Raw genomic sequence first — 15,871 nt, forward strand, 5'->3', positions numbered from 1 at the left:
CCACTACTACTACTACTTCTATGAACCAGCTTTCCAAAAATATAAAGCAGATACAGAAACATATAAATTGAAAATCTCCAGTATAATAACGAATCCTATAACCAACCATTATACCCTCTCAGAGAACTTCATAAAGCCATTTCACAGATGAAGCAAAATGCAGTGGGTCCAGATGAAGTGTATACATGATGGTACAACAATTAGATGAGAAATCATTGACATTGTTGCTTTCCTTGTATAACAGTATATACCTATAAAATTCCTTTCCGAATCATTGGTGTTGTGAAATAGTCTTAGCCTTTCCAAAACAAGATAAAGATCCCACAAATCTGAATCACTATCACCCAGTAGCCTTAACTAGCTGCTTGGAAAAATACTTGAAAAAATGGTAAATGCCCATCTAATGTGGTTTTTAGAAACTCATAACTTACGAAATACAACTCAATGTGGTTTCAGAAAGAACAGGTCCACTTTAGACTTAATGATAAAAGCAGAAAACAACATAAGAAATGCCTTCATAAGAAAAAAAATCTAGTAATGATATTTTTTGATATAGAAAAGGTGTACGACACAGCATGACGATATGGAATACTTAGAGACATTTATGACTTTGAGATGAGAGGACATCTCCCAATATATATCAGAAATTGTTTGCAACAACAAACTTTCCAAGTTAGGATAATAACCACACTATTGCAGGTCTTTATACAAGAAGGAGTGCTACAGGGATCAGTACTCAATGCTACTTTGTTTGCCATAAAAAATCAACTAAGTAGCTAAACAAATACCAATTACCATAGATGCAGCACTTTATGTTAACAATTTCAGCACTTCTTTTCACTCGCAAAATATGAGAACAATAGAGTGCCAACTGCAATCAATAACATGGACCCAGAACAGTGGCTTTCAACTCTCTAAGCGTATTCCAATTGTCTTTTCTTTTTCCAGAAAAGACAATTGGAATACACTTTTGTCCAAAAAGAAACTTGCACCCAGACCAGAACTAAAGCTAGGAGAACAACTAATCCCAGTAACATCTGGCACAATTTTTCTTGGACTAACAGCCCTGGTGCCAAGTGTTTCTGTGGCCAAGCAATCTGTGAGTTCCTAGAGTGATTTTTCTAGATTGACTGAGTTTTTTCTTGTTTTATTTTGTTTTATTAGCATTAGCATTAGTTGAGGCATATGATGCAAGAAAGCCTTCTTTCCTTATGGAGCATCAGCCAAAAAAAAAAAAAAAAAACCATCCCGTTTCACCCATCTGGTCACTCCAAATGTTTGTCTAGTTCAGCCTTAAATTTATTTAAGCTATCAACTACAACAACATATTCAAGCAAACAACTACCTGCTGACTAAGGGCAAACTTCCACACATTTATTCTACAACTGTCTTTCCTCAGTTTGAATCTATGCCCCCTTAGGTTCTTAATCTCAGCAAGTGAAAGTATCCCATCAGCATTGAGCCCGTTTTTCCATTGAAGGCCTTGTACACCTCAATCAGATCACCTCGCAGGTGCCTAGTCTCCAGATGCTGCAACTGACAGAATTTAAGCCTCTCATGGTAAGAGAACCTCTTTGTTCCTCTCACCAATCTTGTTTCCCTTCTCTGTACTAGTTCTAGCAACTTTACGTCCTTCCTAAATGAGGCCTCCAGACCTGTATGCAATACTCAAGGTGTGGCCTGACCATTGATATGTTATTTAGAAGAAAATAACTTCTACACAAATGCACAGTGTGGCTTTAGATATCACAGGTTTACACTAGCCTAGTTAGGATAGAAGCCAACATGAGAAATGCATTTATCAGATCACAACATACGGTTACAGTATTTTCTGACAGTGAAAATGCTTATGATACCACTTGGAGATATGGAATCCTAAGAGATATGCACCATGCTGGACTCAGAGGCAATCTTCCTATGTTTATCCAGAACTTCCTTATGAATAGAACCTTCCAAGTCAAAATAAAAACTTCTTTTTCCAGAATTTACCATCAAGAAGAAGAAGGCTTCCCACAGGGCTCAGTCTTGAGTGCCACTTCTTTTTTTGCCATAAAGATTAATTCTATCACAAAACAACTCCCTTGTTCAGTCTTACATGCACTTTATATAGATGACTTTAGTATCTCTAGTTAGTCACAGAACATGAGAACTATCAAGAGGCAGTTGCAATGTGCAATCAACAATATAAGTAAGACAATGAATGCTGTCATTGTCTTACTTATATTGTTGTCTTACAATGAATGCTGTCAACACAATGAACAATATGTGTACATTTTTGTTGCAAAAGAAATGTCCACCCTGATCCTGAAGTAAAACTAGAAGGCCAGAATATACCAACACAGCCAAAAGCAGATATTTCAGATATTCCTTATTAAACCTATACAAAGTACTAGTTAGATCAGAGTTGGACTACAGAACCCCAGTGTATGATTCAGCATGGAAAACAGCTCTGAAATGGCTGGATGTAGTTCATCATAATTCACTGTGTATAGCTACTCTCATACCTCTCCCATATATAATCTCTATGCCAAAGTCAAAGAACCACCTTTAACTCAGGTGACAACTGGTGGTGGATTATACATTTAAAATAAAACCTGTGCCTGGACATCCTACTTGGGAGACTGTCTTTGATCCATGTTTCAGAAATATCTACCAGAATCACCAACAAGCAAATCGACCCCTGGGAATCAGAAGGCAAGACTTTTTAGCAGTACATAACCTTATAATAGACAGTGTAGCACACCTGCCAGTTCACACTCCTCACATGGGATTTGCATATCGCAATATGTGGCTTCTCCTTTCAGAAATGGAAAAAAAAGCAACAACATACTTTTACAGTATTTTTTGACAATGAAAAAGCTTATGATACCACTTGGAGATATGGAATCCTAAGAGATATGCACCGTGCTGGACTCAGAGGCAATCTTCCTATGTTTATCCAGAACGTCCTTATGATTGGAACCTTCCAATCATAATCATATGATTGGAACCTTCCAATCATTCAAGTCAAAATACAAATTTCTTTTTCCAGAATTTACCAACAAGCAACAATCTTCCAACAGTTAAATACAGCTCACAGACTTAAATTTCCTGATAATATTCCAATATACACAGATGGCTTGAAAACAGACACTTTAGTGGGAGCAGCAGCTGTATTCCCAGATATTACTTTAATGCAAAAACTACCAAGAGAGTGCAGTGTATACACAGCAGAATTATATGAAATAAAAATAGCCTTAACTCATGTAAAAGGTAAGAGTTACATGAGAAGTGCAATATATACAGATTCTTTGAGTTCCTTACAAGCCATGCAAAACATAGGTACACCCAAACTCCCAATTATTTTGCACATACAACAAATACTAACTGACTGAGCCAGAAATGAATAGGTACACTTTTTTGCTGGATCCCAGGATGTACAGGGATTGCTGGAAATAAAGCAGCAGACAAGTCAGCATAAAAAGCCATACTACAGATTGAAGAAGATATATCAGTGCCGTATTCCAATTACAAGCCTGCGATATGGTGTACTTGACAGTTACAATGGCAAGGAATTTGGAATCGGCAAACTACAAACAAATTGTACCAAATGAAGCCGAATATCGAAAACTGAGTTTCTATTACACGAAAGTCGAAAAAAGAAGAAACAGTACTGGCCAGACTAAGAATCAGACATACCCATATTACGCACTCTTTCTTGTTGCGAGCAGAAGAATCACCACAGTGCCAGAGTTGTGACACTATCCAGTCAGTCCAACACATATCAATAGACTGTCCTACATATGCAATTGAATGCAAAAAAGCCTTCAAAGATATTTATAGGACACATCACACCATTACCCTAATGGACCTCGTGAATGATAAAGATGACTTCACAGATGTTTTCACCTTCCTTAAAGCTATTAATTTATACCACCTCCTCTAAAGAACTCAACGTAAGCAACAGACTAACCCATGAAGTACGAATCAGGTTAAAGGAGCAATTTAAATCTAAAAGTAAACACCTCTGAAAAACACCATACCATAAGAACTGGTGCATTATGACCCATAAAGTCCATGCACCACTAAACCCCAATACAAACCAAACCAAACCAGTTATTTTCCATGGACTTTGTTTTCATGTAGATTTATTAATTTATTACAGTTTTCAGGGTCAGGAAAGTTCTGCTGAATCAACCATTTTGTCTTCTCACACATCAGTCAAACACAGCTGTAATACTGCCATCTGCTTATACTGTTAACTGCATGGAAAATATAGTTAACAGCTTGCTGTTAACTACATGGAAAATTTTATTAATACATAGTCTTATACTGTATATGGGTACTACTGCAAGAACTATTAATGAACTGTAATAATGTATACAAGATGAATAAGAACAACACATTGGTATAAAAAAGAGGAAAGTCAAATCGAGGGCAACACATAGCAGATGAAATCTCATGGGAATAGGCTCTCATAATGAACATGTAGTCAAAGTACAACAGGAGAGACTGCTTCTACAGGGATGGGATACACTTAAATAGAAAGGGTGCAAGAATATTTCCTAATGCTATTGAGGCAGAGTTAGGTGGGTGGGAAAACTGCTAGCTTGGGGGGGATACACGGACTAATTGATTAACAGTTGAGGTAAAAGTGAGTCTTGCACCACTTCTATTGAAATGCAATTGAACAGCAGCCTGGAAAGCAAGGCAATGGGAATTTTCAGGAATGCTGGGAGTCATAGTGGAACAAGTAAATACATGGGCTGTGTTAGGGTAACTAAGAGTAGAAACAGGTGCATGTATACTTGCATGTACACCAATGCTAGGAGTATAGTTAATAAATTCGATGAGCTTGAAGTGCTAGTCAAGACATCAAAGGCAGATATTGTTGGGATATCAGAGACATGGTGTCACACAGACATACGCAGTGCAGAACTGGAATTCGGGGAGTACAATGTGTACAGAAAGGATAGATAGGACAGGAAGGGAGGAGGGGTTATGCTGTTAGTTAAGAAACACATAAAATCTAAGGAAGTGCATCCAATTGATGTGGGTGGACAATGCAATCTTGAGTCAGTTTGGTGTGACATAAGCGCTGGGAAAGGAAAAAATTAGAGGATATCCACCATCTTTCCTGGCTCACACACATTCACTTGATCTCAATCCTCTTGAGAATTTGTGGGTTATGCTGGAGGGCACTATTCAACAATGAAGTCCTCTTCCTTCAACATTCTCATAGTTGCATGATATCAGGGGCTCACATCTGGTGAGTATGGGCTTGGCACACCCAGGGTCCTGAGCTGGATATCATCATATCATCATTCTTCTCTTTCTTGGTGATTCCCTTCTACTTTTGACTCTCTCTCTCTCTCTCTCAGGGTAACTCGGGAATTTTTTTTTTGGCCGGTGCAGCATAAGCCTCAGGCTTCCTTGCACCATGTAGCTAATAATAATAGTAATAATATTTTGCTGGAAGAATAGTTACAATTAGACCAAAATGCACTAAAACACCTTATAGAATCCATGCCATGCCACACACTTGCTGTTATTCAAAACACAGGTGGCCTGATTCTGTACTGTATAAAAGTTCATATTTTTTTGGTCAGTGTGTGTATAAAGCAATGATTAGGCCACATCTTGAGTGTTGCATAAGGTCTGGAAACTTCATTTTATAAAAAAAAGTTGATCTGTTGGATTGGGTGCAGTGAAGAGCAACAAGATTGTGGAGGGGAGCAAAAGGGTGCTCTTACCATGAAAGGCTTCAGTTTTGCAAATTGCATCATCTAAAAACTAAGCACCTGTGAGGAGATCTGATTGAGTTTTTAACGGCTTGAATGAATTGACTAAGCTCGATGCTGATGGAATCTTTCCTCTTGCATGGACTATATGCACAAGGGGTCATAAATTCAAATTGAGGTAGGATGGTTGCAGGTTGGATGGGCAGAAATTTGCCTTCAGCCAGAGGGTGGTTGATTATTGGGACAAACTCCTATCTGGTATTGTAGATATGGGTAATCTATCTAGAAAGAAGAGATCCGACGTAGCCCAGTGGTCAGGAGCGAGAGTGCATAGCACGCGTTCCTTGAGTGGACCGGGGTTCAAGCCCATGACTACTAAATACGATAAATATTTGTATTGACGATTTATTGTAAACTCTACTGACTTGGTTGTCGTGCCGGAGTATAAACAGAAAATTTATTTAAACTATGTCAAACCTTTCTCACTTCCCCGAGTTATTTTTAGTCGGTTTAGTTATGAGTTTTATGTAGAAAACTAATCTAGTATCTATTAAAGTAACTGCTCTTGGTAATGTTATTTTTAATCACATTATGCCTTTTTGTATTTATAAATAATTTCTATACGTTTTTGATTTTCTTGTTTAAATGTTTGGAAACAGATGATAGATATAAATATGTATTTTCTCCAAGCTTATCTGAAGGTCATTAAATTTTCATTAATAGGTAATTAATTTATTTGTTGCTGTAATTATGGATAATTTTGATTACCTTACTCGTGACTGGTCAATTTTGGGACCACATCATCTCGATGAGTTTGTACGCCTTTGGTCTGAATATGATCCAGATGCAAAGTAAGTATAACAGTATGGTAGAGGTATTTTAAATTAATTTGGTATACTTATAAAGTTTGACTTAATTTCTTCTGAATATAAATTCCTTGTTAATGCTTTGATAAATTTCTTTCTCCCCCCCTTATGCTTTATATAAAGACATTACCGTCAGTTACTTGCTCATTTGCTGTACTGGCTTGATTTTTCCTTTTAGTGTGTGTATAAACAAGATGGAATTTTAATTGTCTATGAAATATTAAAAATATCAGTTTATTTATTTTCTTTTTTTTTGAAGAAGTGAATGATTATTATATTTCCTCAGATGAATATCACCACATTTTTTATGCTAACCAACCTTTGTGCTTTGTGTTCTAACCTTTTATCATAAATATATTTGGGGTTTAGCATTATATACCCAGTTCTGGCATTGTAAATGAAATTTAGTTAACTATAGTCCATAGCAAAATAAGCAGTGCAAACACATTTATTCTCATATTTACATTCTTATTTATATTCACAACATAAAAAGTAATTTTGATTTAAAATATTCCAACTTCAAAAAAAAAGTTTGTAACTAAACACTTATTTCAATTATATTAACTGGTGTAATAGAAAAATCATTTTGTGTCTATCACATTAGTTTTTCTTTTTTTTAATTAATTTATTTTTTGAAAATTTCTTTTATTTTTCTGTCCTGGCAATTGCTTTCTATAATGTTTCTGTCTCTATGTGCCATTTAACCCAAACCTTAACTGTCATTAATCTTATTAACTATAAGAAGCTGAATGCAAAAGAGCTCCTAATTAGAAAACAAGGCAAGGAGAAATCCTGGATCCATTTTGCTTCAGTCATCAATAGAAACACTGACTCTAGATCAGTGTGGGAAAAAATTAGACAACTTTCCATCAATTTCACAACCATGTCTTAATCAGTCTTTTTTCCTGGAACAGGATGGAACTATTTATTCCCACCAACTGAGCAGATGCTGTGGGTAAAACTTTTGTTAAAGTCTCAAAATTATTAGCTTATTCTTGTATGTTCATTCCAAAAACTGAAGACCGCCTAAAGGACAATGCACAATCAACTTTCAGAACTTTGGAACAGTACAACAGAGTATTGGGCCATGCGTCATTTATCATATCATATAAAAAGCATCTTGATGATGAAGCTTCACATTTAATTTTGATTTTTTTATAATCAAATAGTTCAAGAAAAAAATTTATTCTATTTCCTGGAACCACTCTACTATTGTGGCCTTCCTGAAGCTTGAGAAAGATCCTCCAGTTCCCATTCTCACTCTCTCTGCCCCTTCTTCCCTAAAAATATATATTTTTAGGTAACATATATTTATGCTATTATTATTATTATTATTGCTCTCATATTATTTCACCCTGACTGTGGGTGTTCCACCCCATGGTGGGTGTTGCTACCAAGTACACAGGGTGGTTCTTATGCCTGGTATTTCCTTTGATCGAAGAACTCCCTGACTATCCTACAGATGTTCAGAATTTTGACTTTCCGGAGTTCCTTGTAGATGTTCTCTGGGAGACCTATTGCGGCTAGGCTGTTATGCAGGGTCTTTGGCACCATACCAGTGGTTGACACAGTGATTGGGATGGTCATTACTTGTTGCATATGCCACATCTCTTTGATCTCCTGTCTTAGGTTCGTGTACTTCCTGATTTTTTCCTCATGGAAAAGGAAATGGATTTCCTCATGGATTTTTTCCTCTGGAGGTTGCCAGTGTTGGGAACTGCTATATCAAATAGATAGGCAGCCGTTTTATTATTAGTAGTAGTATTATTATTAGCCATAGGGTGCAAGGAAGCCTGAGGCTTTTGTTGCAGCACCCAAAAAAAAAAAAAAAAAAAATTCTGAGTTACCATGAGAGAGAGAGAGGAAAACACAAGAGTCAGAAGTAGAAGGGAATCACTGAGGAGACCCTGGATGTGCCAATCCCATGCTCACCAGATGTGAGCCCCTAGGATTACATATTTCTATAAACAGAAATAATGCTAATGCACTAACTATATGACAGTAAACTCTTCCCACAGCCTGAGGCTGTTTAGCCCCAAATCCTACATGTACATATTATTTATTATATATATTGCTATATATATATATTTATACATATTTTTAATATATAATATACTTTTGCGATTTTGATTTCTGTCTTGTTTTGACTCCCCCTATAAACCTGATGTGTGGTTAAATTGAGCCTTGAAACAACACCAAAGTAATAAATGTAAATTGATGAGATTCACTTCAAAAAATATTTAAAATTATTGTGTGGTGTAACAATACTGTTACACCACACATTGTACCCACAATATTGTGTGGTGTTTTTAATTTCCTTTAAATCATAGTTAACATCTAACCGCATACCATTCCCTTTCCTGTAGAATAGATGTGCAGAAATTTGCCTTTAGCCAGCGGGTGGTTAATTGCTGGAACAAACTTCCATCTGTCATTGTGGAAGTTGACAGGTTAAATAAATTTAAGGAGGAACTGGACAAACTTTTAGAGGGATTGTTTTGTAATTTTTTTATTTTATATTATTTTATTTTTTGGCTGATGCTGCATAAGCTGATACACTTGCTTTCTTGCATCACATGCTACTACTACTACTTTCACACAGTAGGCTTAAAAATATTTGTATTAGTATTACTGGTGGCAAATAATGCAAGAAAGCAAGTTTATACAGCATCAATCAGAAAGGAAAAAAAATCTTCTCGTTTCACCCATTTATTTACTAATGACATTAAGAGGGGAGGAGACTGGCAGAATTACTTAACAAGTACAGGTCACTGTTGAAAAAAAGCCGTGAATTAGGGTTGAATTTGAAAGTGTCTGCAATTCTGCCGAGACACAATGGGAGGGAGTATATGATGAGAGCCTTCTCGCTCAATTCGGCCCTGGAAATATTGTGCAAGGCTTAAGGGGTAAAATTTTTTTCAGTATGGTCTGTACTTGTTAACAGGAGAGACTGCTTCTACAGGGATGGGATACACTTAAATAGAAAGGGTGCAAGAATATTTGCTGATGCTATCGAGGCAGTGTCAGGTGGGTCAAAAACTGCTAGCTTGCAGGGATACAAGGACGAATAGATTAACAGTAGCCACTAGCAGAGGTGAAAGTGATTCTTGCACTGCTTCTATTGGAATGAGCAGCAGCCTGGAAAACAAGATGCAGGATATTTCAGAGACTGCTGGGAGTCATTGCGGTACAAGTAAACACATGGGTTGTGTTAGGGTAGCTAAGAATAGAAACAGGTGCATGTATACTTGCGTGTACACCAATGCTAAGAGTTTGGTAAATGAATTTGAGGTATTGCTCAAAACATCAAAGGCATTGGATTGATTGGATACTATGATGCAGTCACAAAAGAACTGGATGCAGGGAATAACATTGATATTATATATTTGGATCTTAGAAAGGCTTTTGATACTGTTGCACATGGAAGACTGCTGCACAAATTGGAGCAGTGTGACACTGGAAGCAAATTGCTGCAATGGTTAAAGGGGAGAAGACAGACAGTGGTAATCAATTGACACTGCTTATCGTGGACTAATGTTATTAGTGGATTCCCTCATGGTTCAGTGTTTGGTCCATTATTGTTTTCTATGTTTATAAATGATATTGATGATGGTATATCTAGCTTAATGTCCAAGTTTGCAGATGATACAAAGGTTGGCAGGGTTGTTAAGGACACTACTGACACTATGCTGATGCAACAGGATCTGGAAAGGTTGAGCAGATGGGCTGAGAGGTGGCAAATTAAGTTTAACATTGACAAATGTAAAGAACTACATATGGGAAACAGCAACCCCAGCGCAATGTATCAACTCTGTGGTACTACACTGTCAGTGGTAGAGAATGAAAAGGACCGGGGGGTAATTGTGCAGGCAGATATGAAGTTCTCTGAGCAGTGCAGATGGGCTGCAAGCGTAGCTCATGGTGTCTTGTGAATGATATACAGGAATTTTTCTAGCAGGGATAAGGAGGTGATTATCCCCTTATATAAGGCAATGGTCAGGCCACACCTTGAGTACTGTATACAGGTATGGAGGCCTCATTTCAAGAAGGATGTAGAGCTACTGGAACGAGTACAGAAGGGCAACAAGATTAGTGAATGGAACAAAGGGTTGCTCTTACGAAGAAAGGCTTAAGTTTTGCAAATTACAGTGTCTGGAGACTAGGTACCGGCGAGGTGATCTGATAGAGGTGTATAAAGCCTTCAATGGATTGAGCATGCTCAATGCTGATGGGATTCTTCCTCTTGCTCAGAATAATCACCTGAGAGGGCATAAATTCAGATTGAGGGAAGATAGGATAGATGTGCGGAAATTTGCCTTTAGCCAGCGGGTAGTTGGTTGGTGGAACAGACTTCCATCCCTTGTTGTGGAAGTTGATAGCCTAAATAAATTTAAGGCTCAGCTGGACAGGTATGTCGAATGAACAGAGGGGTGAAATGGAAGTATTTTTTTTTTTTTTTTTTTCTTTGCTGATGCTGCATAAGCTTGCTTTCTTGCATCATATGCCTCTACTAATGCTAATGCTATTCCCTCCAATAGTTTGTCTAGTTCTTCATCAAATTTATTTGAACTATCCACTTCCACAAAATGAGATGGAGTTTGTTCCAGCAATCAACCACTCATATAATTTAAATGTTGCCTAATCTGGATCCTTGTTGCAAAGCCTAATAAGCCGAAATCCATGGTTGTCAGTGCAAGTTCTCCTTTGATCTTATAATGAAGGCTGATTTGCCATATGCAGTGCTTTTATTAAAAATCGTCAGATAATGGTTTATAGAGCTATAAAAAAGCATTTGACACTACCTATCAAAGTCTGTTCCACCAATCAACTACCCGCTGGCTAAAGGCAAATTTCCACACATCTATTCTACAACTGTCCTTCCTCAATTTGAATCTGTGCCCCCTCAGGTTCTTAATCTGAACAAGAGGAGGAGGAATCCCATCAGCATTCAGCTTGCTCAACCCATTCAAGGCCTTATAAATAAATAAATAAATAAATTTTCTATTTATACTCCGGGATGACCAAATGATCAGAGGAGTTCACAAGATAGACAGAATACAAGAAACAGCACCATATTCAGCAGTCACGGGCTTGAACCCTGGTCACTCAAGGCACGTGTACTTATGCACCCACGCGCCTGACCACTAGGCTATGGCGGCCTCTTATATACATCTCAATCAGATCACCTCGCAGGTGCCTACTCTCCAGGAACTGCAATTTGCAGAACTTAAGCCTTTCTTGTTAAGAGCACCCCTTTGTTCCCCTCACCAGTCTTGTTGCCCTTCTTTGTACTCGTTCTAGCAACTCTACAACCTTCCTAAAATGAGGCTTCCAGATCTCACACAGTACTCTAGGTGTGGCCTTACCATTGCCTTGTACAATGGGATAATCACCTCCCTGTCCCTGCTAGCTAGAGCAGCCTCCGTAGCCAGGTGGGAAGGAGCAACAGTGCGTAGCACATGCTTCTTGATTAGACTGGGGTTCGAGCCCGTCACCACCAAATATGGAGGATGCGGAAAGGTCAGGGAATGACCACCGCATATTCCCGGAGCAATATGGCCTTAGTTGCTAATGCTCCTAAAAACCAAACAACAAACAAACAAGCCACCTCCATAGCCAGGTGGGCAGGAGCAGCGGTGCATAGCACACACTTCTTGATTAGACCGGGGTGTGAGCCCGTGACCACCAAATACGGAGGATGCTGAAAGGTCAGGGAATGACCACTGCATATCCCCGGAGCAATATGGCCTTAGTTGCTAATGCTACTAAAAAAACCAAAAAATAAAAATAAATAGCGTTCCTGCTAGCAAAATTCCTATATATCATTGACAAGACTCCATGACCTGGCCTGGCAGCCCATCTGTAACTGCTCAGCGAACTTTTATCTTTGTATGTATAGTGGGCTTGGATTTGTAGAAGTGTAGTAAAAAGAAAGCCATGACATTTTCTATTTTCATGGTGTGGTGTGGAAGGAACCTCTACATTGTGTTAATGACTGTTAATGACTTTTGTTTCATAAATGTAGCAACTGAATTCATCAACATGATGAATAAGCAGACTATTGTGTATCCCAACAACATTACTTCAGCTATAAGGTCCATTTACATTAACTACCATTACTACTTACACCAGTTTTTCTTGAACATATATCATCATATCCCAAATCTGACATTTGTTATCTAGAGAATGGTATAAACTTTTGTGACAAATAAATTCACAACTCTGGATCACAGCTATTTATGCAAAGTGAACTCAGTGACCCTGTGAGAGAAAGTGTCTGCAATTCTCCCCAGACACGATAGGAGGGAGTATATGATGAGAGCCTTGTCAATCAATTCGGCCATGGAAAGATTGTGCAAGGCTCAAGGGGTAGAATTTTTTTCAGCCTGGACTGTACTTGTTGACAGGAGAGATTGCTTCTACAGGGATGGGATACACGTAAATAGAAAGGGTGCAAGAATGTTTGCTGATGCTATCGAGGCAGTGTTAGGTGGGTCGGAAAACTGCTAGCTTGCGGGGAGACAAAGACCAATAGATTGACAGTAGCCACTGGCAGAGGTGAAAGAGATTCTTGCACTGCTTCTATTAGAATGAGCAGAAGCCTGAAAAACAAGATGCATGATATTTCAGAGACTGCTGGGAGCCATTGCGGTACAAGTAAACACATGGGTTGTGTTAGGGTAGCTAAGAATAGAAACAGGTGCAGGTATACTTGCGTGTACACCAATGCTAGGAATTTAGTAAATAAATTTGATGAATTTGAGGTATTGCTCAAAACATCAAAGGCAGATATTGTTGGGATGTCAGAGACGTGGTGTCACACAGATATAAGGGATGCAGAACTGCAATTTGGGGAGTACAACGTCTACAGAAAGGATAGACAGGATAGGAAGGGGGGAGGGGTTATGCTATTAGTTAAGAAACACATAAAAACCAAGGAAGTGAAGCCAGTCGACATCGCTGGACAGTGCAGTGTTGAGTCAGTTTGGTGTGACATAAGCATTGGGAGATCAAAATTGAGAGTAGGAGTGTGCTATAGGCCTAATCACTCTGATGAGTATAATAAGAAACTGTACAGGGAAATAGAGTGGGCCAGTAAATCAGAGAGTCTTATAATGGGAGATTTTAATTTCCCAGATATTGACTGGAATTTGGGGGGTGGTCACTCACACACTAGCCAGGCTTTTGTGGATTTATTGGATGATTGTTTTCTACATCAGCATGTTCGGGAGGCAACTAGAGGGAGTAATACTCTTGATTTGATTATCAGCAGTGATTATTCATGCATTAAGAATCTGCAGATAAATGAACCACTAGGTGGCAGCGATCACAGTGTGCTGAAGTGGGATTTACTCAAAGAGGTAACTACCATTAGGGATAAAGGGAAGGGTTATTGCTTCCATAAAGGCGACTACGATGGACTGAGACAGTATTTAAATTCTATACAGTGGGACCAGCTGATGATGTTGCCAACAGCAAATTCAAAATGGGAAGCATTCAAAGAATTAGTCTTGGAAGCTACTAGGCTTTACATACCAACTAGGAAATATTGTTCAAGGTTTAGGCCAAAATGGATGTCAGATGAACTAATCAGGCATATGGCAGAGAAGAAAAATGCATGGGATACTTACAAATTAACACATGACACAGAAGCCTATGATAGATACAAGTTGATATGCAACCAAGTTACAAAGGAGGTTAGGCAGGCGAAGGCAGATTACGAGAAATCCTTGGCAAGGGATGCAAAGAAAAACAGCAAAGAGTTCTTTACTTATGTAAACTCTAGAAGGAAGGGGATGAATCAGATTGGTCCACTTGATATTGATGGGTCAACTGTTGATGACCCTGCTCAGGTAGCTAACAAACTAAATGAATATTTTGCATCAACATTCACACATGAGGAATTATTCAGCGAGGGGAATGCCAGAGGTGTATTCAACTCTAGCAGTAAGCTGCAGAATCTTGAAATAACTGGGAGTAAAATGGAGGAGAAACTGTTGAAGATAAACACAAGAAAGGCACCCGGGGTGGATGGGATCTATCCAGTTATATTAAAGGAGGCAGCAAAGGAAGTAAGCAAACCATTAGCCATAATTATGAGAGCTTCCTTGGACTTAGGGGAGGTACCCATAGACTGGAAATGTGCAAATGTGACCCCAATTCACAAAGGAGGATCAAAGGCTGACACAAGTAATTATAGACCTGTGAGCTTAACTTCTGTTCCAGGAAAATTAATGGAGGCACTGGTTAAAGAAGCACTGCAGGATCATTTAGACAAGACTTCAGTTATAGCTCAGACACAGCATGGTTTTGTTAAGGGGAAGTCTTGCCTGACCAACTTGATTGGATACTATGATGCAGTCACAAAAGAACTGGATGCAGGTAATAACTTTGATATTATATACTTGGATCTTAGAAAGGCTTTTGATACTGTTGCACATGGAAGACTGCTACACAAATTGGAGCAGTGTGACATTGGAGGCAAATTGCTGCTATGGATAAAGGGGTGGTTGAGGGAGAGAAGACAGAGAGTGGTAATCAATGGACACTGCTCATCGTGGACTAATGTTATTAGTGGAGTCCCTCAGGGCTCAGTGTTGGGTGCATTATTGTTTTCTGTATTTATAAATGATATTGATGATGGTATATCAAGCTTAATGTCCAAGTTTGCAGACGATACAAAGGTTGGCAGGGTTGTCAAGGACACTACTGACACTATGCTGCTGCAACAGGATCTGGAAAGGTTGAGCAGATGGGCTGAGAGGTGGCAAATGAAGTTTAACATTGACAAATGTAAAGTACTACACATGGGAAACAGCAACCCCAGAGAAACGTATCAACTCTGTGGTACTACACTGACAGTGGTAGAGAATGAAAGAGACTTGGGGGTGGTTGTGCAGGCAGATATGAAGTTCTCTGAGCAGTGCAGACGGGCTGCAAGAGTAGCTCATGGAGTATTGTCAATGATATACAGGAATTTTTCCAGCAGGGATAAGGAGGTGATTATTCCATTGTATAAGGCAATGGTCAGGCCACACCTAGAGTACTGTATACAGGTCTGGAGGCCTCATTTCAAGAAGGATGTAGAGCTGCTGGAACGAGTACAGAGATGGGCAACAAGATTAGTGAATGGAACAGAGGGGTGCTCTTACGAAGAAAGGCTTAAGTTTTGCAAATTACAGTGTCTGGAGACTAGGCACCAGCGAGGTGATCTGATAGAGGTGTATAAAGCCTTGAATGGTTTAAGCATGCTCAATGCTGATGGGATTCTTCCTCTAGCTCAGA

General features: G+C 38.7%; 1 protein-coding gene across 1 annotated transcript in view; it reads left to right on the forward strand.

Annotated features, from left to right (window-relative positions):
• The window catches only part of LOC150076513 (muscle calcium channel subunit alpha-1-like), a 1,171,392-nt gene that overhangs the window by 978,650 nt on the left and 176,871 nt on the right, over positions 1 to 15,871 (forward strand). Inside the window, exon 34 of the mRNA XM_090387375.1 lies at positions 6,444 to 6,571. Within this exon, the coding sequence (XP_090243501.1) occupies positions 6,444 to 6,571 (128 nt within the window). The remainder of the gene's footprint in view (positions 1 to 6,443; positions 6,572 to 15,871) is intronic.

Source organism: Mastigoproctus giganteus, chromosome 13 (genome assembly GCF_048544385.1).
Source record: "Mastigoproctus giganteus isolate SK-2022 chromosome 13, ASM4854438v1, whole genome shotgun sequence".
In the NCBI taxonomy this organism is placed as follows: Eukaryota; Metazoa; Arthropoda; class Arachnida; order Uropygi; family Thelyphonidae; genus Mastigoproctus; species Mastigoproctus giganteus.